Source organism: Biomphalaria glabrata, chromosome 1 (genome assembly GCF_947242115.1).
Source record: "Biomphalaria glabrata chromosome 1, xgBioGlab47.1, whole genome shotgun sequence".
Classification (NCBI taxonomy): Eukaryota; Metazoa; Mollusca; class Gastropoda; family Planorbidae; genus Biomphalaria; species Biomphalaria glabrata.
The window spans coordinates 57356640-57383815 of NC_074711.1; the positions used below are offsets into that span (position 1 = coordinate 57356640).

A 27176-nucleotide genomic window follows, 5' to 3' on the forward strand; every position below is an offset into this window, starting at 1 on the left:
CTCTTTCTGTCATTCTGTCTGTCTCTTTCTATCTGTAACATGTAAGACTACCTTCTCTTTCTCTCATTCTGTCTGTCTCTTTCTCTCATTCTGTCTGTCTCTTTCTCTCTGTAACATGTAAGACTACCTTCTCTTTCTCTCATTCTGTCTGTCTCTTTCTCTCTGTAACATGCAAGACTACCATCTCATTCTCTCATTCTGTCTGTCTCTTTCTCTCTGTAACATGCAAGACTACCTTCTCTTTCTCTCATTCTGTCTGTCTCTTTCTCTCTGTAACATGTAAGACTACCTTCTCTTTCTCTCATTCTGTCTGTCTCTTTCTCTCATTCTGTCTGTCTCTTTCTATCTGTAACATGTAAGACTACCTTCTCTTTCTCTCATTCTGTCTGTCTCTTTCTCTCATTCTGTCTGTCTCTTTCTCTCATTCTGTCTGTCTCTTTCTCTCATTCTGTCTGTCTCTTTCTCTCATTCTGTCTGTCTCTTTCTATCTGTAACATGTAAGACTACCTTCTCTTTCTCTCATTCTGTCTGTCTCTTTCTCTCATTCTGTCTGTCTCTTTCTATCTGTAACATGTAAGACTACCTTCTCTTTCTCTCATTCTGTCTGTCTCTTTCTCTCATTCTGTCTGTCTCTTTCTATCTGTAACATGTAAGACTACCTTCTCTTTCTCTCATTCTGTCTGTCTCTTTCTCTCATTCTGTCTGTCTCTTTCTATCTGTAACACGTAAGACTACCTTCTCTTTCTCTCATTCTGTCTGTCTCTTTCTCTCATTCTGTCTGTCTCTTTCTGTCTGTAACATGCAAGACTACCTTCTCTTTCTCTCATTCTGTCTGTCTCTTTCTGTCTGTAACATGCAAGACTACCTTCTCTTTCTCTCATTCTGTCTGTCTCTTTCTGTCTGTAACATGCAAGACTACCATCTCTTTCTCTCATTCTGTCTGTCTCTTTCTATCTGTAACATGCAAGACTACCATCTCTTTCTCTCATTCTGTCTGTCTCTTTCTCTCTGTAACATGCAAGACTACCATCTCTTTCTCTCATTCTGTCTGTCTCTTTCTCTCTGTAACATGCAAGACTACCATCTCTTTCTCTCATTCTGTCTGTCTCTTTCTATCTGTAATTGTTTCTTTTCGACTGTTTCCTTTATCTCATTCTATGCCTCTTTTTGTCTCTCTCTATATCTTTCTGTCTGCCTCTCTATATCTTTCTGTCTGCCTCTCTATATCTTTCTGTCTGTCTCTCTATATCTTTTTGTCTGTCTCTCTATACGTCTATTTCCTTTCTCTCATTCTGTCTGTCTCTTTCTATCTGTAACATGCAAGACTACCATCTCTTTCTCTCATTCTGTCTGTCTCTTTCTATCTGTAATTGTTTCTTTTCGACTGTTTCCTTTATCTCATTCTATGCCTCTTTTTGTCTCTCTCTATATCTTTCTGTCTGCCTCTCTATATCTTTCTGTCTGCCTCTCTATATCTTTCTGTCTGCCTCTCTATATATTTCTGTCTGTCTCTCTATATCTTTTTGTCTGTCTCTCTATTCGTCTATTTCCTTTCTCTCATTCTGTCTGTCTCTTTCTATCTGTAACATGCAAGACTACCATCTCTTTCTCTCATTCTGTCTGTCTCTTTCTCTCTGTAACATGCAAGACTACCATCTCTTTCTCTCATTCTGTCTGTCTCTTTCTATCTGTAATTGTTTCTTTTCGACTGTTTCCTTTATCTCATTCTATGCCTCTTTTTGTCTCTCTCTATATCTTTCTGTCTGCCTCTCTATATCTTTCTGTCTGCCTCTCTATATCTTTCTGTCTGTCTCTCTATATCTTTTTGTCTGTCTCTCTATACGTCTATTTCCTTTCTCTCTCTCATCATCTGTCTCGCCCTCACTATCTTTCAATCTCTCTTCTTGTTTCCTATCTTACTCTCTCTCTTTCTCTCTGATACATGATATATATCTAACTAATGGACTGATAAACTCTGGCTTATTGCAGCCTTCTCCGCGAAAAGCTTCAGTGGCCGTGGGGAGCGGAGCTGTGCAGGGCCGCCCCTGACCCGAATGCCGCATTTCCTGTGATAGGTGAGATTTTTAAAAAATCGAAATCTCAATGCTTAATATATAAAAAAGCAGTACGAAGATGCAGACGCAGGGTCTAAGAGAACTATCTCTAGACGAAATGTAAGATAGATAAGACTCACTGAGATGTACAGACACAAGTGTTTTGTAACGTTAGAATACCTGAAGGATGTTTGAGTAGGACACAGCTAGCGCTGCCACTCAGTGGTACAAAACCTACATGGGATAGAGGTACTAAGATAAGAGATAAGACTTAAATACACAGACTAGTGGATACAAAAACTATGGTAGCAGAGATTCAATTACAAACTGTGGCTTTGTTGATGATCTGTTTTTAAACTCAAGTTTATATTAGCTAGAATGATATCCAATAAAATAATAGAGCTAAAAACATGATAGCATTGAGCATAACAAATGAGGAAGTGGATCAGGTTCCAAACAAAATTATAAAATCGATCGACTTAGTTCACTAATTGAAGAGAGGAGGCAGGGAAGGAGGGGGACAAAGAGACAAAACACGAAGACAGACATGTCGAGGTTTAGAGAAACACCTCATCTGAAGTGAACACAGACATGTCCAGGTTTAGAGAAATACCTCATTTGAAGTGAACACAGACATGTCCAGGTTTAGAGAAATACATCCATCTGAAGTGAACACAGACATGTCCAGGTTTAGAGAAATACCTCCATCTGAAGTGAACACAGACATGTCCAGGTTTAGAGAAATACCTCATCTGAAGTGAACACAGACATGTCCAGGTTTAGAGAAATACCTCATCTGAAGTGAACACAGACATGTCCAGGTTTAGAGAAATACCTCATCTGAAGTGAACACAGACATGTCGAGGTTTAGAGAAATACCTCATCTGAAGTGAACACAGACATGTCCAGGTTTAGAGAAATACCTCCATCTGAAGTGAACACAGACATGTCCAGGTTTAGAGAAATACCTCCATCTGAAGTAAACACAGACATGTCCAGGTTTAGAGAAATACCTCCATCTGAAGTGAACACAGACATGTCCAGGTTTAGAGAAATACCTCCATCTGAAGTGAACACAGACATGTCCAGGTTTAGAGAAATACCTCATCTGAAGTGAACACAGACATGTCCAGGTTTAGAGAAATACCTCATCTGAAGTGAACACAGACATGTCCAGGTTTAGAGAAATACCTCCATCTGAAGTGAACACAGACATGTCCAGGTTTAGAGAAATACCTCCATCTGAAGTGAACACAGACATTTCCAGGTTTAGAGAAATACCTCATCTGAACTGGAGACAGACATGTCGAGGTTTAGAGAAATACCTCCATCTGAAGTGAACACAGATATGTCGAGGTTTAGAGAAATACCTCATCTGAAGTGAACACAGACATGTCGAGGTTTAGAGAAATACCTCCATCTGAAGTGAACACAGACATGTCCAGGTTTAAAGAAATACCTCATCTGAAGTGAACACAGACATGTCCAGGTTTAGAGAAATACCTCATCTGAACTGGAGACAGACATGTCGAGGTTTAGAGAAATACCTCATCTGAAGTGAACACAGACATGTCGAGGTTTAGAGAAATACCTCATCTGAACTGGAGACAGACATGTCGAGGTTTAGAGAAATACCTCATCTGAAGTGAACACAGACATGTCCAGGTTTAGAGAAATACCTCCATCTGAAGTGAACACAGACATGTCCAGGTTTAGAGAAATACCTCCATCTGAAGTGAACACAGACATTTCCAGGTTTAGAGAAATACCTCATCTGAACTGGAGACAGACATGTCCAGGTTTAGAGAAATACCTCATCTGAAGTGAACACAGACATGTCCAGGTTTAGAGAAATACCTCCATCTGAAGTTGAGACAGACATGTACAGGTTTAGAGAAATACCTCATCTGAACTGGAGACAGACATGTCGAGGTTTAGAGAAATACCTCCATCTGAAGTGAACACAGACATGTCCAGGTTTAGAGAAATACCTCATCTGAACTGGAGACAGACATGTACAGGTTTAGAGAAATACCTATCTGAAGTGAACACAGACATGTCGAGGTTTAGAGAAATACCTCCATCTGAAGTGAACACAGACATGTCCAGGTTTAAAGAAATACCTCATCTGAAGTGAACACAGACATGTCCAGGTTTAGAGAAATACCTCATCTGAACTGGAGACAGACATGTCGAGGTTTAGAGAAATACCTCATCTGAAGTGAACACAGACATGTCGAGGTTTAGAGAAATACCTCATCTGAACTGGAGACAGACATGTCGAGGTTTAGAGAAATACCTCATCTGAAGTGAACACAGACATGTCGAGGTTTAGAGAAATACCTCATCTGAACTGGAGACAGACATGTCGAGGTTTAGAGAAATACCTCATCTGAAGTGAACACAGACATGTCCAGGTTTAGAGAAATACCTCATCTGAAGTGAACACAGACATGTCGAGGTTTAGAGAAATACCTCATCTGAAGTGAACACAGACATGTCGAGGTTTAGAGAAATACCTCATCTGAAGTGAAGACAGATACGTTGGTACATTTTTTGTAAAATATTTCCGCTCAATTCAATTTATTTAAAAATAAAAAGTTCTACACCGGCTACACTCGATAAATCAGAAAGTAACTTTTATTGTTTAAAGACTTTTACAACTTCCGTAAGAGTAGAAACTAAGATTTGTTCTCTTTTCCTCATGTAGCCAGCAGGAATCTCTCTTCACCGTGTAACCAGCTGAAATCTCTCTTTCCAATCTAGCCAGCAAGAGCCTCTCTTTCCCATGTAACCAGCTGAAATCTCTCTTCTCCATCTAGCCAGCAAGAACCTCTCTTCCCCATGTAACCAGCTGAAATCTCTCTTTCCAATCTTGCCAGCAGGAATATCTCTTCCCCATGTAACCAGGTAAAATCTCTCTTCACCATGTGACCAGGTAAAATCTCTCTTCCCAATCTAGCCAGCAAGAACCTCTCTTCCCCATGTAACCAGCTAAAATCTCTCTTTCCAATCTAGCCAGCAAGAACCTCTCTTCCCCATGTAACCAGCTGAAATCTCTTATCCCAATCTAGCCAGCAAGAACCTCTCTTCCCCATGTAACCAGCTAAAATCTCTCTTCCCAAACTAAGAGCAAGAACCTCTCTTCCCCATGTAAGCAGCTAAAATCTCTCTTCCCAAACTAAGAGCAAGAACCTCTTTTCAACATGTAACCAGCTAAAATCTCTCTTTCCAATCTAGCCAGCAAGAACCTCTCTTCCCCATGTAACCAGCTAAAATCTCTCTTCCCAATCTAGCCAGCAAGAACCTCTCTTCCCCATGTGACCAGCTAAAATCTCTCTTCCCAATCTAGCCAGCAAGAACCTCTCTTCCCCATGTAACCAGCTGAAATCTCTCTTTCCAATCTAGCCAGCAAGAACCTCTCTTCCCCATGTAACCAGCTAAAATCTCTCTTCCCAATCTAGCCAGCAAAAATCTCTCTTCCCCATGTAACCAGCTAAAATCTATCTTCCCAATCAAGCCAGCAAGAACCTCTCTTCCAGATGTAACCAGCTAAAATCTCTCTTCCCAAACTAAGAGCAAGAAATTCTTTTCAATATGTAACCAGCTAAAATCTCTCTTTCCAATCTAGCCAGCAAGAACCTCTCTTCCCCATGTAACCAGCTAAAATCTATCTTCCCAATCAAGCCAGCAAGAACCTCTCTTCCAGATGTAACCAGCTAAAATCTCTCTTCCCAAACTAAGAGCAAGAAATTCTTTTCAATATGTAACCAGCTAAAATCTCTCTTTCCAATCTAGCCAGCAAGAACCTCTCTTCCCCATGTAACCAAATGATATCTCTCTTTCCAATCTAGCCAGCAAGAACCTCTCTTCACCATGTAACCAGCTAAAATCTCTCTTTCCAATCTAGCCAGCAAGAGCCTCTCTTTCCCATGTAACCAGCTGAAATCTCTCTTTCCAATCTTGCCAGCAGGAATATCTCTTCCCCATGTAACCAGGTAAAATCTCTCTTCACCATGTGACCAGGTAAAATCTCTCTTCCCAATCTAGCCAGCAAGAACCTCTCTTCCCCATGTAACCAGCTAAAATCTCTCTTCCCAATCTAGCCAGCAAAAACCTCTCTTCCCCATGTAACCAGCTAAAATCTCTCTTCCCAATCAAGCCAGCAAGAACCTCTCTTCCAGATGTAACCAGCTAAAATCTCTCTTCCCAAACTAAGAGCAAGAAATTCTTTTCAATATGTAACCAGCATAAATCTCTCTTTCCAATCTAGCCAGCAAGAACCTCTCTTCCCCATGTAACCAGATGATATCTCTCTTTCCAATCTAGCCAGCAAGAACCTCTCTTCCCCATGTAACCAGCTAAAATCTCTCTTCCCAATCTAGCCAGCAAGAACCTCTCTTCCCCATGTAAGCAGCTAAAATCTCTCTTCCCAAACTAAGAGCAAGAACCTCTTTTCAACATGTAACCAGCTAAAATCTCTCTTTCCAATCTAGCCAGCAAGAACCTCTCTTCCCCATGTAACCAGCTAAAATCTCTCTTCCCAATCTAGCCAGCAAGAACCTCTCTTCCCCATGTGACCAGCTAAAATCTCTCTTCCCAATCTAGCCAGCAAGAACCTCTCTTCCCCATGTAACCAGCTGAAATCTCTCTTTCCAATCTAGCCAGCAAGAACCTCTCTTCCCCATGTAACCAGCTAAAATCTCTCTTCCCAATCTAGCCAGCAAAAACCTCTCTTCCCCATGTAACCAGCTAAAATCTATCTTCCCAATCAAGCCAGCAAGAACCTCTCTTCCAGATGTAACCAGCTAAAATCTCTCTTCCCAAACTAAGAGCAAGAAATTCTTTTCAATATGTAACCAGCTAAAATCTCTCTTTCCAATCTAGCCAGCAAGAACCTCTCTTCCAGATGTAACCAGCTAAAATCTCTCTTCCCAAACTAAGAGCAAGAAATTCTTTTCAATATGTAACCAGCTAAAATCTCTCTTTCCAATCTAGCCAGCAAGAACCTCTCTTCCCCATGTAACCAGATGATATCTCTCTTTCCAATCTAGCCAGCAAGAACCTCTCTTCCCCATGTAACCAGCTAAAATCTCTCTTTCCAATCTAGCCAGCAAGAGCCTCTCTTTCCCATGTAACCAGCTGAAATCTCTCTTTCCAATCTTGCCAGCAGGAATATCTCTTCCCCATGTAACCAGGTAAAATCTCTCTTCACCATGTGACCAGGTAAAATCTCTCTTCCCAATCTAGCCAGCAAGAACCTCTCTTCCCCATGTAACCAGCTAAAATCTCTCTTCCCAATCTAGCCAGCAAAAACCTCTCTTCCCCATGTAACCAGCTAAAATCTCTCTTCCCAATCAAGCCAGCAAGAACCTCTCTTCCAGATGTAACCAGCTAAAATCTCTCTTCCCAAACTAAGAGCAAGAAATTCTTTTCAATATGTAACCAGCATAAATCTCTCTTTCCAATCTAGCCAGCAAGAACCTCTCTTCCCCATGTAACCAGATGATATCTCTCTTTCCAATCTAGCCAGCAAGAACCTCTCTTCCACATGTAACCAGCTAAAATCTCTCTTCCCAATCTAGCCAGCAAGAACCTCTCTTCCCCATGTAAGCAGCTAAAATCTCTCTTCCCAAACTAAGAGCAAGAACCTCTTTTCAACATGTAACCAGCTAAAATCTCTCTTTCCAATCTAGCCAGCAAGAACCTCTCTTCCCCATGTAACCAGCTAAAATCTCTCTTCCCAATCTAGCCAGCAAGAACCTCTCTTCCCCATGTGACCAGCTAAAATCTCTCTTCCCAATCTAGCCAGCAAGAACCTCTCTTCCCCATGTAACCAGCTGAAATCTCTCTTTCCAATCTAGCCAGCAAGAACCTCTCTTCCCCATGTAAGCAGCTAAAATCTCTCTTCCCAAACTAAGAGCAAGAAATTCTTTTCAATATGTAACCAGCTAAAATCTCTCTTTCCAATCTAGCCAGCAAGAACCTCTCTTCCAGATGTAACCAGCTAAAATCTCTCTTCCCAAACTAAGAGCAAGAAATTCTTTTCAATATGTAACCAGCTAAAATCTCTCTTTCCAATCTAGCCAGCAAGAACCTCTCTTCCCCATGTAACCAGATGATATCTCTCTTTCCAATCTAGCCAGCAAGAACCTCTCTTCCCCATGTAACCAGCTAAAATCTCTCTTTCCAATCTAGCCAGCAAGAGCCTCTCTTTCCCATGTAACCAGCTGAAATCTCTCTTTCCAATCTTGCCAGCAGGAATATCTCTTCCCCATGTAACCAGGTAAAATCTCTCTTCACCATGTGACCAGGTAAAATCTCTCTTCCCAATCTAGCCAGCAAGAACCTCTCTTCCCCATGTAACCAGCTAAAATCTCTCTTCCCAATCTAGCCAGCAAAAACCTCTCTTCCCCATGTAACCAGCTAAAATCTCTCTTCCCAATCAAGCCAGCAAGAACCTCTCTTCCAGATGTAACCAGCTAAAATCTCTCTTCCCAAACTAAGAGCAAGAAATTCTTTTCAATATGTAACCAGCATAAATCTCTCTTTCCAATCTAGCCAGCAAGAACCTCTCTTCCCCATGTAACCAGATGATATCTCTCTTTCCAATCTAGCCAGCAAGAACCTCTCTTCCACATGTAACCAGCTAAAATCTCTCTTCCCAATCTAGCCAGCAAGAACCTCTCTTCCCCATGTAAGCAGCTAAAATCTCTCTTCCCAAACTAAGAGCAAGAACCTCTTTTCAACATGTAACCAGCTAAAATCTCTCTTTCCAATCTAGCCAGCAAGAACCTCTCTTCCCCATGTAACCAGCTAAAATCTCTCTTCCCAATCTAGCCAGCAAGAACCTCTCTTCCCCATGTGACCAGCTAAAATCTCTCTTCCCAATCTAGCCAGCAAGAACCTCTCTTCCCCATGTAACCAGCTGAAATCTCTCTTTCCAATCTAGCCAGCAAGAACCTCTCTTCCCCATGTAAGCAGCTAAAATCTCTCTTCCCAAACTAAGAGCAAGAACCTCTTTTCAACATGTAACCAGCTAAAATCTCTCTTTCCAATCTAGCCAGCAAGAACCTCTCTTCCCCATGTAACCAGCTAAAATCTCTCTTCCCAATCTAGCCAGCAAGAACCTCTCTTCCCCATGTGACCAGCTAAAATCTCTCTTCCCAAACTAAGAGCAAGAAATTCTTTTCAATATGTAACCAGCTAAAATCTCTCTTTCCAATCTAGCCAGCAAGAACCTCTCTTCCCCATGTAACCAGCTAAAATCTCTCTTCCCAATCTAGCCAGCAAAAACCTCTCTTCCCCATGTAACCAGCTAAAATCTCTCTTCCCAATCAAGCCAGCAAGAACCTCTCTTCCAGATGTAACCAGCTAAAATCTCTCTTCCCAAACTAAGAGCAAGAAATTCTTTTCAATATGTAACCAGCTAAAATCTCTCTTTCCAATCTAGCCAGCAAGAACCTCTCTTCCCCATGTAACCAGATGATATCTCTCTTTCCAATCTAGCCAGCAAGAACCTCTCTTCCCCATGTAACCAGCTAAAATCTCTCTTTCCAATCTAGCCAGCAAGAACCTCTCTTCCCCATGTAAGCAGCTAAAATCTCTCTTCCCAAACTAAGAGCAAGAACCTCTTTTCAACATGTAACCAGCTAAAATCTCTCTTTCCAATCTAGCCAGCAAGAACCTCTCTTCCCCATGTAACCAGCTAAAATCTCTCTTCCCAATCTAGCCAGCAAGAACCTCTCTTCCCCATGTGACCAGCTAAAATCTCTCTTCCCAATCTAGCCAGCAAGAGCCTCTCTTCCCCATGTAACCAGCTGAAATCTCTTATCCCAATCTAGCCAGCAAGAACCTCTCTTCCCCATGTAACCAGCTAAAATCTCTCTTCCCAATCAAGCCAGCAAGAACCTCTCTTCCAGATGTAACCAGCTAAAATCTCTCTTCCCAAACTAAGAGCAAGAAATTCTTTTCAATATGTAACCAGCTAAAATCTCTCTTTCCAATCTAGCCAGCAAGAACCTCTCTTCCCCATGTAACCAGCTAAAATCTCTCTTCCCAATCTAGAACCTCTTTTCAACATGTAACCCGTAGGAAACTCTCTCCCTCACCAAGCCAGCAGGAATCTCGCTTCCCCAAGTAGCCAGAAGGAACCTCTCTCCCCCATCAAGCCAGCAGGGACTTCGCTTCCTCATGTAGCCAGCAGGGAGCTCTCTTCCACGCTTAACCAACAGAAACTAGACACGGGAATTGAACTCATCTTTTAAAGGTCTGGTTCGGTTCGGTCAGATTTAAGTTCGGGTTCGGTTTGGTGTTATGAAATTATGTAATAGTCAAAACTATGTACATGCAATAATTTTCAATTCAATTTCTAAGATAAAACAGTGATACCAAACCTTACTCAGAGAACTGGTCATTTTAATTTTCACACTCGTGTCGCGGGTACATAACAGAAACGATACAAAAAATATTAAATAAAAAATAAATCATCTTATTAGAAACCTGTGGATATAGGGCTCCGCAATTGCTAGGGCCGGCCCTGGTGGATGTCGTTAAAAACTTTTTTTTTCTTACTAGAATATTGCAAAAACTTGTTTCAGTTAAGGTAAGGACGGTTCGTTCGGTTCGTACCGATAAGTTTTAAAGTTCGGGTTCGGTTAGGTCGTAAGTGGATTCGAGTTCGGTTCGTTTCACATCTCTAACAGAAACCTCTCATACCTTCCTGGCAACCTCTCTTACCCATCTAGTCTGCAGCGATGTGCAATCACATAGCAGAACTAGAGATTTAAGTTTGAAACTAGTGGTGTCAGATACCAGGACATCCAATGTAACGCAGTACAGTCCATGCAAAGCTGAGTTGTTGAAGCAATGCGATGTTTTAGTACCTCTAGTTTCTTGTGTGAGAGTTTATTTTGTTTTTCCGATGTGCTAGCAGATCATACTACAGACGAACTGAACCCACTAATTGTCTGGAAGTTAATGCCAAACTCACTGAAAAAAAAAAATGTTTTCTGAAAGTGTGTGTGTGGTGGGGTGAGGTTGGTGGCACATGAGAATTGTAAGAAAACAAAACTGAATCTGATATTTACTGACGTGAAAACTGAATCTGATATTTATTGACATGAAAACTGAATCTGATATTTATTGACGTGAAAACTGAATCTGATATTTATTGACGTGAAAACTGAATCTGATATATATTGACGTGAAAACTGAATCTGATATTTATATTGACGTGAAAACTGAATCTGATATATATTGACGTGAAAACTGAATCTGATATTTATATTGACGTGAAAACTGAATCTGATATTTATATTGACGTGAAAACTGAATCTAATATTTACTGACGTGAAAACTGAATCTGATATTTATATTGACGTGAAAACTGAATCTGATATTTATTGACGTGAAAACTGAATCTAATATTTACTGACGTGAAAACTGAATCTGATATTTATATTGACGTGAAAACTGAATCTGATATTTATTGACGTGAAAACTGAATCTGATATTTATTGACGTGAGTACTGAATCTGATATTTATTGACGTGAAAACTGAATCTGATATTTACGGACGTGAAAACTAAATCTGATATTTATTGACGTGAAAACTGAATCTGATATTTACTGACGTGAAAACTGAATCTGATATTTATTGACGTGAAAACTGAATCTGATATTTATTGACGTGAAAACTGAATCTGATATTTATTGACGTGAAAACTGAATCTGATATTTATTGACGTGAAAACTGAATCTGGACGTGAGAAACTTCACATTACTAATACAAACGTTTGGTTTTAACGCTGTCAAGTAGTCAGCTTGATCTGAACAATGACCACTTCTAGACACACAGAACACACACACACACACACACAGATGTACGCACTCATCCAACAGTTAGCACGGATACGAACACATATATATGCGCACACAGCACAGACACACACAATGCAGATCCATGTTTTACTTCCTAAGATATTTTGTTTAGTCTGGAACGACAGGCAAGGAAACTTATCTCCCCTGCCAGTGTCCGAAAGGAAAGGATTGGAAAGGTAAGTGTGTGCATGTGTGTGCATGTGTGTGTGTGGTGACAGATCATCAGTTACAGAGTACTAAAAACAACGCTATATATCTACTGAACTTTGGTTTTTAGTGAACAATGGTCACGTAAAACAAACGGCCGATAGTGTTGTCCACATCAACAGTACCCAAATAGTCATCCATTAAGGCCTGTTACATTGTAGTGTACATTGATGTTACTACTGGAGATTTTCAAGAGAAACTAGACAAGGTCAAGGGCGCTCAAGTGAACTTCCAACTTGCCAACTCAATAGAAGTGACAAACAGAAGAGCTGACAAATCAAGCAGCGAATGTGCAAATACCATATAAGTTAACTTTTTAAAACCACCTATCTTAGCAACACATTTTGTTTTTACACCGGATACACCAAAAGCTTGCTATTTGAAAGGTTTCCCGCCATGTATGAAATTTCAAATAAAAAAATTGTTAAAAGTTCGTTTATTTAGCATTGAAGATCTGAGTGAGGGAATCAATAGAATACGTACCCCAAGTAACATCTTCAACTGACGATCGACCTGCTATTAAACAATTGGAATGAAATGGAACAGGTCTTCCCGGCTATTCAGGGACGATGTTTACACGTCTACACAAGAGGAGACAACGCCACGACATTTGTGCCCCACAGAAATGTCCCATACCACCAACATAAACATTCTTTAAAGTTCGGATAGTATCATCCATCCAAAGTAGGGAGTCAAAAGAACATAATATTGGTCTTTCTATTATTCTAATTTCCATAATACATTCTTAGGAACCTTTCAGTTTGTATCAATCAAGACAAGATTGTTTGCAAGCATAAGAGTGCAAGACCAATCATCCAGGTCAATTCTACCAACCACCTGGATAGGTGTTGAACTTTATATGTTCTGTACGCTTAGACACACACACATACACACACCATCTCATACGTCACAGGTATTTATTTTATACTCCCGATTGCCATCATTTCAAAAATAAATAACTTACAAGATAGTGAGTGTCACGTGTTCCAGGGACGGCTATAGTCTGGAAGTAAGTCTGGCCACTGGAAGCAAGCAACGCTTCGTGAGTCACTGACTGGGCAGCAGGAGCTGGTGGGCGTAAGGTGTGTTTACAAACTGAACAGACCTGTTCATTGGCACTGCCATTACGTCTATGTAATCAGCATGGGGGGAGGGGGGGAATCGAATTAAATACGATTTATTACCGGAGACCCTTAAAGTGTGTTTAAGACGGGGGCGGGGGTGTACTATAAATGATTGTTTAGCAAGGTAGGTAAGTACTTTTTCACCAATCACTTTCTTTTTTCCCCTTTACTACATACTTTCTCTCTCTCTCTCTCTCTCTCACCTAACTACGTTTCCTCGCTCTCTAGACCTATATTATCTTCTGTTCATTAGCTCCCTACTTTTCTTTTCTCTTGCTGACTTTCTCTCTCACTGCAAGTTCTAATTCTCTATTTCCACATTCAAATAATTACGCAGAGAATATCATCCTTTACTGTTAGAAAACAAATGTCTTGTCAATGTATTACCATGCTCACATCTCAATATCACTGCCTGGTATGGCGATCGGAACATCAGCAATAGACTTCCTTCAATCCTAAATGGCTGCTCTAGTAAGAAACCACTGGGACATTCGAGAACCACATTTGTAAGGAAGTGAACACAACCAATAGTGGAAACATAAACAAGCCAAACGAGTTATTTTCATAACTTCTCTCTCTCTATCTCAAACCTTTACATAGCTTCTTTCTCTCTCTCTATATCTCAAACCTTTTTCATAACTTCTCTCTCTCTCTCTATCTCTCAAACCTTTTCATAACTTCTCATTCTCTCTCTCTATCTCTCAAACCTTTTCAAAGCTTCTTTCTCTCTCTCTCAAACCTTTTCATAGTTTCTTTCTTTCTCTCTCTCTCTCTCTCTCAAACCTTTTCATAGCTTCTTTCTCTGTCTTTCTCTCAAACCTATTCATAACTTCTCTCTCTCTCTCTCAAACCTTTTCATAAATTCTCTCTCTCTCTCTCAAACCTATTCATAACTTCTCTCTCTCTCTCTCTCTCAAACCTTTTCATAACTTCTCTCTCTCTCTCTCTCTCAAACCTTTTCATAACTTCTCTCTCTCTCTCTCAAACCTTTTCATAGTTTCTTTCTTTCTCTCTCTCTCTCTCTCTCAAACCTTTTCATAGCTTCTTTCTCTGTCTTTCTCTCAAACCTATTCATAACTTCTCTCTCTCTCTCTCAAACCTTTTCATAAATTCTCTCTCTCTCTCTCAAACCTATTCATAACTTCTCTCTCTCTCTCAAACCTTTTCATAACTTCTCTCTCTCTCTCAAACCTTTTCATAAATTCTCTCTCTCTCTCTCAAACCTATTCATAACTTCTCTCTCTCTCTCTCAAACCTTTTCATAACTTCTCTCTCTCTCTCTCTCTCAAACCTTTTCATAAATTCTCTCTCTCTCTCTCAAACCTTTTCATAACTTCTCTCTCTCTCTCTCTCTCAAACCTTTTCATAACTTCTCTCTCTCTCTCTCTCTCTCTCAAACCTTTTCATAACTTCTCTCTCTCTCTCTCTCTCTCTCAAACCTTTTCATAACTTCTCTCTCTCTCTCTCTCTCTCAAACCTTTTCATAACTTCTCTCTCTCTCTCTCTCTCAAACCTTTTCATAACTTCTCTCTCTCTCTCAAACCTTTTCATAAATTCTCTCTCTCTCTCTCAAACCTATTCATAACTTCTCTCTCTCTCAAACCTTTTCATAACTTCTCTCTCTCTCTCTCTCTCAAACCTTTTCATAAATTCTCTCTCTCTCTCTCAAACCTTTTCATAACTTCTCTCTCTCTCTCAAACCTTTTCATAACTTCTCTCTCTCTCTCAAACCTTTTCATAACTTCTCTCTCTCTCTCTCTCTCAAACCTTTTCATAACTTCTCTCTCTCTCTCAAACCTTTTCATAACTTCTCTCTCTCTCTCTCTCTCTCTCAAACCTTTTCATAACTATTCTCTCTCTCTCAAACCTTTTCATAAATTCTCTCTCTCTCTCTCAAACCTATTCATAACTTCTCTCTCTCTCTCTCTCTCAAACCTTTTCATAACTTCTCTCTCTCTCTCTCTCTCTCAAACCTTTTCATAAATTCTCTCTCTCTCTCTCAAACCTTTTCATAACTTCTCTCTCTCTCTCTCTCAAACCTTTTCATAACTTCTCTCTCTCTCTCTCTCTCTCTCTCAAACCTTTTCATAACTTCTCTCTCTCTCTCAAACCTTTTCATAACTTCTCTCTCTCTCTCTCTCAAACCTTTTCATAACTTCTCTCTCTCTCTCTCAAACCTTTTCATAACTTCTCTCTCTCTCTCAAACCTTTTCATAACTTCTCTCTCTCTCTCAAACCTTTTCATAACTTCTCTCTCTCTCTCTCTCAAACCTTTTCATAACTTCTCTCTCTCTCTCAAACCTTTTCATAACTTCTCTCTCTCTCTCAAACCTTTTCATAACTTCTCTCTCTCTCTCTCAAACCTTTTCATAACTTCTCTCTCTCTCTCTCTCGATGTTTGTGTTTATCCCTGACGCCACAGTTCACTTACTACAGAGGTAAACCAGACCAAGAAAAAGACAGGCTCCAGGTACAACCTAACAACTTGACTACATCCCCACCCAATCTGGTCATGTTAGACATTCCGACTTCATTGCTGGGCCGCTCCCGATTCATTACAATCAAATTATTGCCTATTAATATCATCAGACGACAAACGAACGTCGGTGCTTGGAGGTCAAAAAGTAGTCTGGTATAATAATGAAGAACTCATCTTCCCCCACCCCACCCCTTTTCCCATCTCTTCCTACACCCCCCCCCCCCAGCCTACTTTCCTTCTGGAGGCAGACATCCATTAATCCTGGGCTCCCGAGGCTAACAAGACAGACCGAAGTTGCTTCGAGCCATTACATCACCCGACCTATCTTGCTCTGCGGAGCATGGACACCAAGGCGCCCAAGGCGGTGTCGGTTCTAGAGAAACTCTCAACACTTGAACTAGTAGAAGATAGGAGGGGACGGGTGTAGGAGGCGCTGCCACCCTGAGCACCCCGGGCGTGAAGTGGATTGCTGCTGCCAGAATAATTGAACTTCACGCTGGGTACACTTCCTCTTCCTTAATGAACCGAACAGAGGCTTCAATAGAATAATATCTATTTCTTGTTTGTAACGAGCTTTCAACAAGAACAACAGGTTTAAAATACATTGATGTAAAAGACAATACCTCCATTTACCAATTAAAATGGTAATGTTTAAAAATTAATGATGGTTTAAACCGGGTATCGAACTCGTGATTTTGACACCGTCAGCTTCCTGAACAAATCGGCCAATGGGAAAGGCGTAGTTTAGAGATTATTGATTGATATTAGAATTATAAGGACATCTACATCTAACACTAGACTCTAGACCTAGACTTCTGATGTAGAAGATCTAGTTCTTTCTAGATATAGAATCTTGATGTAATCTATTTTAGATTTACGTACAAAAAATATTAGTAATGCTCGGATATTATTTCAATAAACTTAAAGCAACTTTAAATTTACTCAGTTATCGCATAATCGCTCCACTATGGCTGACTAGGCGATGTTTCTAGTCTATTATTATTATTGAATAATTCCAATGCTAGGCCTTTAAATCTCGACTTAAAAGACGATGCCCAAAAACATTCATTTATTTTACTCTTGAATCAATAAAGCCTTACATTCGAAAATGCCCGAACGCGTTAGGCCTTTCAAAACCGATGTTGGATCTAGACCTAGATTTAGTCTCTAGCCAAATTTAGATTTATTTATTTTTTACTTTGAAAATTACAACGGTCAAATTAGAGTTTTCTCCATGTGGCCAACGAGCTAGTAATTCTCTTTTCAGCGATATACATGAACTGTTAAATCTATAGGAAAATCGTCAAAGGAGTTTTTGAGATCAGCTATCCAGATTTCTGAGGATTCTTGAAAAAAAACAACAACAACAAGGAATCCATCAACTGTAAATAGAAATAGAAAATGAGAATATTTTGGCTACACATTCGTTGTGTGGGGCAAACAAGCTAAAATTCATTCTAAGGAGCAAAAACGTTTTCATTCTATGTGGCAAACAGGTTAATATTAATTCTATACAAAAGTAAAAAAAAAAAAAAAAAACTGTCGTATGTTTCATCGAATTCATACTAAAAAAATCATTTTTGTTTTAGCTTCTACTTCCAGCAATCAAGTTCCCAATGTCTAGTGCTCGTATGTGGACATAGACATGTCTTAAGGGTAGCTCATAAGGGTAGCATATGGCCACAGATAAACTATCGAATATGTGTTCATATTTATATAGATTATATTGTATTTGATCTACATAAGTTTCAGCATTAAAACACAAATGTTGACTGTCATCTACACGTTTTGTTGTTCAGAGTAAATACACATCTGTAAAACAGGAAAAGGAGAGTGACTAGAGATAAAGGCAGTGGCGTAGCCAAGGTGGGGGGGGGGAGGGTGTTCGAATTTGAAAATACCCCCCAGTGAGTGTTACGCCATTATCTCATGTCATGATGTCGAATGCCAAAATGCACGGGCCCCCCTGGCCACCAAATCCCTGGCTACGCCACTGGATAAATGTTCACACTTTTGAATTCCTAGACGTATTCGTTTCTTTAGGCATGTCTCAACACGTCTACGTGGTACAGTTAATGGCACTGAAACTGAAAGAAATCTTTATACAGGTTCGATTAGCCAAAAGAACTCAGAGGCATATACACATAAAGATGGTTGTCGTATTTTTTTTTTTTCAATTTAATATGTGGTCCAGGAAGGAAAAATGTTTACGTTTTAAAAAAAAATCAAACAAAAAGAAGTCTTCACACAATGCTGGCTTCCTGCCCCCCCCCCCCCTGCAACACGATTCACACGTGAGGTCTTTTAATCTGACAAACAGCACCAACATTATAGGCAGGTTAAGGCTAGCACCTGCCACAGGTGCGCCCAACACACTACAAGCCCACAACCAGGGGCGCCACTTTCTTACCTTCGGCACCCCACACACCCCCTTTCGCCCAAAAACGTATCAAGTAACGGGAATTCAGCCCCCGTTCCCTCAGACACCCTCCCGGCACATGATAGACAGTGTTTTGAATTAATTCTCGTTCCCCCCTAGTCCCCGATGCCGGTCCCGGCGACAGAAGGCGTCTCTACCTGCACCTCAGACCGTCTTTGAACAAACAGCCGTCTCTTGACTGTACTGCTAACAGGCTACAGATACAAAGATTTAGCAGAAGGAGATTTCCTATGGCATTGCCAAAGAACTAAATCTGGGTGGTTGTTGGGTGGTAAAAAAGTTTTGGGTTTTTCGGACAGGGTTAAAGAGTTGTTTCCACAGAAGAGTAGTTTGTTTATACTTGAGTCTCTTTTGTTTTGTTTTGAAAGTTAAAAAAAAAACTCCGCCATAGAGAATTTTGAGGTAGCGTTTTATTTAGAATCGACTGAATGAAACAGTGCAGAACATTTGGTCTATGTCTGAAGTGGTCTAAGACTTACTAGATTGAAACAGTTTCAAACAACAAGGCGCACTATGACAATAAATTACTCAATGTTATCCTCTGAGAACTATTGTTGCAGTGGACTAAGAGCATATCTACTAGTTTAAAAAAGCTATATTTCAAACTGAAGTCTTCACATGGCTGCTATTGACTTTCAGCTACTTAACAGAAAATATGTGTGTGTACGGGGTAGGGATTTCGTTGTATTCTAATGGATCTTGTAAGCAGCGTCGACCTAAGGTCATATACTGGACACTGCTATGCCTATTTACCCCAAGTGTATGTGTCACCATGTTCGTGTAGAGTCGACTAAGAAATTCATTATTTAATATTAGATACAGAATTCTTAACTGAATGTGATTGACTAGTGTGATATAATTAATATTTTTGACTTCAAGTTCTTTATTTAATGTAATTGACTTAGTGTTCTTGACCTAATGTGATTGACTTAATGTTAGTACGTTGAGTAGACAGTTCGAGTTTTATCAAACTGGAGATGCACGCAAAAAACCATCACAAACTTCTCACCCTGGTCTTTGACTATACTTTAAGATGTCCATAAAATTGGTAGATGAATTAAAAACTTGTGCAAATTCTTAAAATTTCATAGATTGTGTAAAATTTCAGAAACAAAGTTACAGTGACCCTGATATGAGTGGATGGACGGTATTTAAGAGCCTGGCATTTTTCATGGCACAGGTTAAGTTGGCCAGACATGCACATAAAGTAGGCCTTTCAAAAGTGAACTATGTGTAAGAGATAAATGTTTAGGATTCTATAGAAAGAGAGGGAAAAAAGGTCAAAGGGTAGGTGAAACAGTGCAGAAAACAAAATAATAATAACAATAATAATAATAATAAAGTAAAAAAAATGTATAAATTTTGCTCTGCCCATAAGCTACTAGCAGAGGAACAACAAGGTTGCATTGAAGAGTCGATGGGCTGTAAATTACAGCTAACTATAGATGGTATTATATTGCACCAAGCTAATAGAAGAAAAAGAAACTTACACATGTGTTACATCGACTATAAAAAAGCATTCGATTCAGCTCCGCATGATTGGCTATTAAAAACCCTGGATATTCATAGAATCAAACCAAGAATAAGCCAATTACTGAAAGTCTGTATGGATAATTGGAAGATAAGTCTACGTCTTAATCGTGATAAACTAGGTTCTGTGCACATAAGAAGAAGTATATACCATGGTGACTCACTATCTCCACTCTGGTTCTGCCTAGCGATTAATCCACTATCAAATTACTCCATGACACTACAAACGGTTTTAGGGTTGACACTAAATGTACAAAATGTGTGTCCCACTTATTATACATGGATGATCTAAAGCAGTGATTCCCAAAGTGGTCTATATAGACCCCCAGGGGTCTACGAGGACTTCCAAGGGGTCTTCGGAAGTGAAAAAATAAATTGGGGGGTTTATGGCCTGTTAATGGGGGTCTACGAAGGCGGATCTCATTGAAGCATGACCTTTCATGAAATTGACTCGTTCACACATGATTTGTACCTTAGTTAATCCTTCTAATTTCAACCCTGTTAGTGGAATGATTTTTTTTAATTTAAAGATTTAAACGTATTATTTTAAATACCTTAATTGTGTCTACATGAAAGTAATAATTTACATGGCCGAGTCTATAAAATGAAATGTTGACCGTAAATTGTTGGTTATTAAAAATTTGGCTTCATTCTTTCTTTGTTGAACAACTATTGCATTTGTTCTATATTTTTATGTAACAAAGTTTGAAGCTATGTCGCTATGAAACCATCGAAGCTGGAACATCGAGAAAAGTCAACATGAAATAAAATAGATTCAGATTTGAAATGCTTTTGAAAACTTTTAAATTCAGAATTAAGCCACAGTAGAAAAATGTTGATTAAACATCTTGGAAGTGAGTAGGTTTGTGAGCGTCTTACAATATATTTACTTAGGCTTATATCAAACTCTAAAAAACTGCACACTATAAGCAAAATATTGACTTTGCCAAAAATAGAAGAGGTTTTACAATCTGTTTTACACAATCCTATATCTGATATCATTAAAAATTCCTCTAAGCAACAATACAGTTCAAAGGTGTAATGGTGAAATGAGTTTTGGACAATGAATGGTTATCGTGTTATTACGATTTACTTTTTTAAAAAGCTGGACTAGTTAACCTTGCCTGATAATGTAGTGGTATTATTATATTTTTGTTATGAATCAAGTAATTCATAAAGAATTGCTTTTTGCCTGAAATTTTGATCAATTGCTCCTTCATACTGAAGTATGATAGTTGTCGAAAGGCTTATCTTTGACACTATTTTTTTCTGAGTTGTTGGTTGCTAAGATCCTATTTTAAAACACAGAAATTAAACGGGAATCGGACTAAGTCTATTTAACCGACTTGTTTCAATAATTTAATGAGGTTATGCAGCTACAATGTGATAACCTAAATTTGATCAATACGAAGGCATAATCTCAAAGTATTTCATGTGAGGATTAAATCAATGAAGCATACAATGACAAGGATAAATTTTCTTACTTTCCAAATTTAAATCAGTCAGACATCATCTAATCAAGAAGATAGAATGTTAACCCGAACTAAATTGAAGCTCAAGATTGACATTTTATTATCAAAGCTGCCCACCAATAGGCGTTTTTTGTTGTTGTTGTTGTTTAGTTACTTCTTGTAATGCATATTAAATTTTATTTTGCTTTATTTTGATTTCAATGTCATCAATAAATATATATCGCATAGTAATCAGTGAGAAAAGCACATCTGAAGATAATGAATATTCAAAAAAATTCTGGGGGGTCTACCGAAAACTTAAAAACATGGCAAGGGGTCTACGAGACAAAAAAGTTTGGGAACCACTGATCTAAAGTTATATGCAGAGACCGAGCAAAAGTTACATACCTTAATCAAAACGGTAAAACGCTTTAGTGACGATATCTGTGTGTCTTTTGGCCTGGATAAGTGTGGCATCATAAGCATTAAAAGGGGCAAAGCAGCCTACACTAACATTGCATTTGAAGGCATCGAGGTATTGAACTCTGCCTCTCTTTATAAATATCTTGGAATAAACCAGAATGCCAACATAAAACATAAGCAAGGTTACAAAGACAGTTTGTGTGGAAACACAAACTTAAAATCGGCCCCCGAAGTGGTCCACCCAGAGAGGCTTCAATATTTTCAGAAAGAACATCCAAATAAAATTATATCAAAGACAAATGAGAGATAAGAATGGAGAAAGAAGGTTGACAGATCTTGTGTAGTGCCCCAATGGTGCTGCAGATCAAAGGATATGTGCAAGTGAATGCAAAGTTAGATGTGAACCTGGCCTAATTAGTTCCCCTTTCAGACCTTGTGGTCTATAGGGCAGATGATGTAAAGTTCATCTGTTTTTTGTGGCCTACGGTTAACGAGGGTGTCATGAAGCCAGCACAACGACCAACCGCCTTTACTTTTCCCCAACTAATGTCAGGTACCCATTAGAGCTGGGTAGACTCAGAAGTTGAAAATCCCAGTCTTCACCAGGATTCGAACCCGGGACCCTCGGTTCGAACTAAATAAGTTAATTGTTTTGAAAAGGCTCAATCTCATATTCGAATCCTCAAAAAAAAAAAAAAAAAAAAAAAAAAAAAAAAAAATCCGCTATATAGAAAAATTGTTCACGAAAATGATGTTTATAAGATTACTATTCGTCTTAAATAAGGTCTAACTTATAATGCATACTAATTAGCTTTTTCTTATAAAAAAAACTGCTTGCATAATTGATTTTAAAAATTAGAATTTTCGCTTTCAGGAAAAAAAAAAAAGTAGCCGTTGCATCAGAACTTTGAATGGTCTAAAATATTGTGAAGTCGGATTTTCAATATCTCTTCTAGTTTACGAGATCTAAACGGGACGGACGGACAGACGGACAGACATTTCGCACAAAACTAATAGCGTCTTTTCCCCTTTCGGGGGCCGCTAAAAAAACACAAAACACTCTTGCCTTAGTGACCCCTAGTCAATCTGTAAAACCAACGCGCCCTGAGTATGGGTTCACTAGTAATTTAACAGACTTGTCGATGCCTTAATGATTCTAAAAGCTTCATTAGTCGTTAGTCTCAATTCTCAACGAGATATTCAACTCGAGACCAATCGTCATAGAAGGCCTGGACACGTCGCATACTGTGGGCCGTGGAGACCAATAGTTCGTTGACACGTTTGGTCACGTCGCATACTGTGGGCCGTGGAGACCAATAGTTCGTTGACACGTTTTGACACGTCGCATACTGTGGGCCGTGGAGACCAATAGTTCGTTGACACGTTTGGACACGTCGCAAACTGTGGGCCGTGGAGACCAATAGTTCGTTGACACGTTTGGACACGTCGCATACTGTGGGCCGTGGAGACCAATAGTTCGTTGACACGTTTGGACACGTCGCATACTGTGAGCCGTGGAGACCAATAGTTCGTTGACACGTTGCGACGTCGCAGGTCAGTGTTGACGTCAATTATAACGATTGGTCCTCGATTGAATACCCCATTCCACAAGTTAATTCTCACTCACTCCAGGGGACATCAAAGAGTATGTTCTCCCTGACGACAAAAAATTCCCAACACTTCACTAGTGAGACTATGGTCAGTGTAGCGATGAAAATTGTAGCAGTGAAACCAGTCAATATTTCATCTTCGGCCGAGAATTGCTGACATTCCAGAGGAGGAGACCAGACAGGAAAGGTGAGCGCAGTGTCCAGCACACAGTTATCTCTTATTCACTGACGAGCACACAGACTACTGACCACAGGGGTCACTAACCTATTTAAACTCAGCCAAGTGAGCGAAGGGGCTAGAGACTGACCAATGCAGAGGAGTGCGGTACGTGGTGAGGCAGGAGGTTGGGGTTTAAAAAAAAAAAAGGGGGGGGGGGTTCCTGCGAGAGAAGGATGGGCTGGAGGGAAAGGGTAAAGTGGAACATAAAACAACGAGAGTAAGAGAGAGAGAGTGTGTGAGGAGAAAGAGAAAACAAAGCAGGAGGATGAACATTTAGAATAAAAAAGACTCACACATGCAACATATGTATTTAAACATCTCTATTATAAGCGCAAAATACCACTTACTGATTCCTTTATTCATTTATTTATGTGTACATCAAGAGATCTCTACCAACTGAGGAAAGGATTAGCATGATAATTCATACACAAGCTCCTTTAAACCTCTATGGTGTTTGCTAAGAAACAGTTGTAACAGATTCGCAGGTCTAAACGCCGCAATTGGCCAAAGAAAAAAAAACATTTCTATTATAACTTTGTTATTTTCGGTATTTTCCCAAAAGGCCGCATTCTATAAAGAATGTATTTCCGTATATACAAAGAAAACAAAAATAAGACTTTCAAGAAAATTTTCTTCTAGAGGTCAATTTCCCATAGACCTAGATCTAGAGTTTAAAATCCAAAGAATTGTTATTCACAGACCTGTTGGATTATCCAAATTGTGTTCGGCTATGGGAGTTGGTGTTATATATTCATGTGTTTTATAGGTCACAGGCTAACATAAAAGTCGTGCTGTGCTTTAGGATGAAAGGAGGAAGCTAAAACTAACCAAAGGCGCTATTTCTAGAAATCAAGAGCTGACAAGTGTGTGGTGAGGGTCAAATCAAGTCAAAAGCCTATGCCAAAGACATGAAGAGTGAAACAGACAGAGAGAGAGAGAGAAAGAGAGAAAGAGAGAGAAAGAGAGAAAGAGAGAAAGAGAGAGAAGAAAAGAGAAAGAGAGCGGGCCGTTTCCGTTCAATGAAACAGATACGCAAGCTAAATAAGGAAGGGATGTTCCGGCCATAATAAACTATCTAACCTGGGAACAGATAAACGGGAGTAGCCAGTGTGTCATGCTAGTAACTACATGTCAGATATAAAGAGGCACACAGACAGATCAAGACTCACCACATAAAAACACAGAAGAGAGAAAAAGAGAGAGCGCGAGAGATCACCAGAAAGGAATCGTGATCAAGATCATTTTAAAGAATGTCAAAGAATTTGTGTTTTTATTTCTGTGATCAAATAATGGAAGGGAAAAAATATATAAACGTTGAAGAAGAGAGAGAGAGAGGGGGGAGAGAGAGAGTGAGAGAGAGAGGGAGAGAGAGAGAGAGAGAGAGGGAGAGAGAGAGACGTTAAAGAAGATAGAGAGGGAGAGAGAGTGAGGGAGAGAGAGAGACGTTAAAGAAGAGAGAGAGGGAGAGAGAGAGACGTTAAAGAAGAGAGGGGGAGAGAGAGAGACATTAAAGAAGAGAGAGAGAGGGAGAGAGAGAGGGAGAGAGAGAGATGTTAAAGAAGAGAATGAGGGAGAGAGAGAGAGATGTTAAAGAAGAGAGAGAGGGAGAGAGAGAGATGTTAAAGAAGAGAGAGAGAGACGTTAAAGAAGAGAGAGAGAGAGGGGGGAGAGAGAGACGTTAAAGAAGAGAGAGAGAGAGAGAGACGTTAAAGAAGAAAGAGAGGGAGAGAGAGAGACGTTAAAGAAGAGAGAGAGGGAAAGAGAGAGGGAGAGAGAGAGACGTTAAAGAAGAGAAAGAGAGAGAGAGACGTTAAAGAAGAGAGAGAGGGAGAGAGAGAGACAGAGGGAGAGAGAGACGTTAAAGAAGAGAGAGAGAGGGGGGAGAGAGATAGAGAGGGAGAGAGAGAGGGGGGAGAGAGAGACGTTAAAGAAGAGAAAGAGAGGGGGAGAGAGAGACGTTAAAGAAGAGAGAGAAAGAGAGAGAGGGAGAGAGAGACGTTAAAGAAGATAGAGAGGGAGAGAGAGAGAGAGACAGAGGGAGAGAGAGAGATGTTAAAGAAGAGAGAGAGAGAGAGACGTTAAAGAAGTCGGTGAGGGAGAGAGACAGAGACAGAGGGAGAGATAGAGACATTAAAGAAAAGAGAGAGAGAGAGAGACGTTAAAGAAGAGATAGAGGGAGAAAGAGAGAGAGACGTTAAAGAAGTGAGAGAGAGAGGAGGAAAGAGACGTTAAAGAAGATATAGAGAGAGGGAGAGAAAGTCGTTAAAGAAGAGAGAGAGAGAGGGAGAGAGAGACGTTAAAGAAGAGAGAGAGAGAGAGGGAGAGAGACGTTAAAGAAGAGAGAGGTAGAGAGAAGTTAAAGAAGAGATAGAGAGGGAGAGAGAGATGTTAAAGAAGAGAGAGGGAGAGAGACGTTAAAGAAGAGATAGAGAGAGGGAGAGAGAGACTTTAAAGAAGAGAGAGAGACGTTAAGAAGAGAGAGAGGGAGAGAGACGTTAAAGAAAAGAGAGAAAGGGAGAGAGAGAGAGGGAGAGAGAGAGACGTTAAAGAAGAGATAGAGGGAGAGAGAGACGTTAAAGAAGAGAGAGAGGGAGACATTAAAGAAAAGAGAGAGAGAAACGTTAAAGAAGAGAGAGAGGGAGAGAGAGGTGTTAAAGAAGAGATAAAGGGAGAGAGAGAGATGTTAAAGAAGAGAAAGAGGGAGAGAGAGGGGGAGAGATACGTTAAAGAAGAGAGAGAGGGAGAGAGAGAGAGAGAGGGAGAGAGAGAGACGTTAAAGAAGAGAGAGGGAGAGAGAGAGAGACGTTAAAGAAGAGAGAGAGGGAGAGAGAGACGTTATAGAAGAGAGAGAGGGAGAGAGAGATGTTAAAGAAGAGAGAGAGGGAGAGAGAGAGATGTTAAAGAAGAGAGAGAGGGAGACATTAAAGAAAAGAGAGAGAGAAACGTTAAAGAAGAGAGAGAGGGAGAGAGAGGTGTTAAAGAAGAGATAAAGGGAGAGAGAGAGATGTTAAAGAAGAGAAAGAGGGAAAGAGAGGGGAAGAGATACGTTTAAGAAGAGAGAGAGGGAGAGAGAGACAGAGGGAGAGAGAGAGACGTTAAAGAAGAGAGAGAGGGAGAGAGAGACGTTAAAGAAGAGAGAGAGGGAGAGAGAGATGTTAAAGAAGAGAGAGGGAGAGAGAGAGATGTTAAAGAAGAGAGAGAGGGAGAGAAAGACGTTAAAGAAGAGAGAGAGGGAGAGAGAGACGTTAAAGAAGAGAGAGAGGGAGAGAGAGAGATGTTAAAGAAGAGATAAAGGGAGAGAGAGAGATGTTAAAGAAGAGAAAGAGGGAAAGAGAGGGGAAGAGATACGTTAAAGAAGAGAGAGAGGGAGAGAGAGACAGAGGGAGAGAGAGAGACGTTAAAGAAGAGAGAGAGGGAGAGAGAGACGTTAAAGAAGAGAGAGAGGGAGAGAGAGATGTTAAAGAAGAGAGAGGGAGAGAGAGAGATGTTAAAGAAGAGAGAGAGGGAGAGAAAGACGTTAAAGAAGAGAGAGAGGGAGAGAGAGACGTTAAAGAAGAGAGAGAGGGAGAGAGAGAGATGTTAAAGAAGAGAGAGAGACGTTAAAGAAGAGAGAGAGGGAGAGAGAGAGACGTTAAAGAAGAGAGAGAGAGGGAGAGAGAGAGACGTTAAAGAAGAGAGAGAGAGGGAGAGAGAGAGGGAGAGAGAGAGACGTTAAAGAAGAGAGAGAGGGAGAGAGAGACGTTAAAGAAGAGAGAG

General features: G+C 40.0%; 1 protein-coding gene across 9 annotated transcripts in view; it reads right to left on the reverse strand.

Annotated features, from left to right (window-relative positions):
* LOC106059132 (furin-like) overlaps positions 1–27176 on the reverse strand; it is a 190274-nt gene that overhangs the window by 97548 nt on the left and 65550 nt on the right. Inside the window, exon 1 of one of the 9 annotated variants that reach the window (XM_056004151.1) lies at positions 23768–24145. The exons of 7 other annotated variants lie outside the window; for them this stretch is intronic. Coding sequence is in view for 1 of the 2 variants with exons in the window: in XM_056004134.1 (XP_055860109.1) it covers positions 19677–19706 (30 nt within the window). In the remaining variant the exon portion in view is untranslated. Of the gene's footprint in view, positions 1–19676; positions 19963–23767; positions 24146–27176 lie in introns of those variants that run through there. One more of the 9 variants, XM_056004134.1, reaches the window with a different exon arrangement.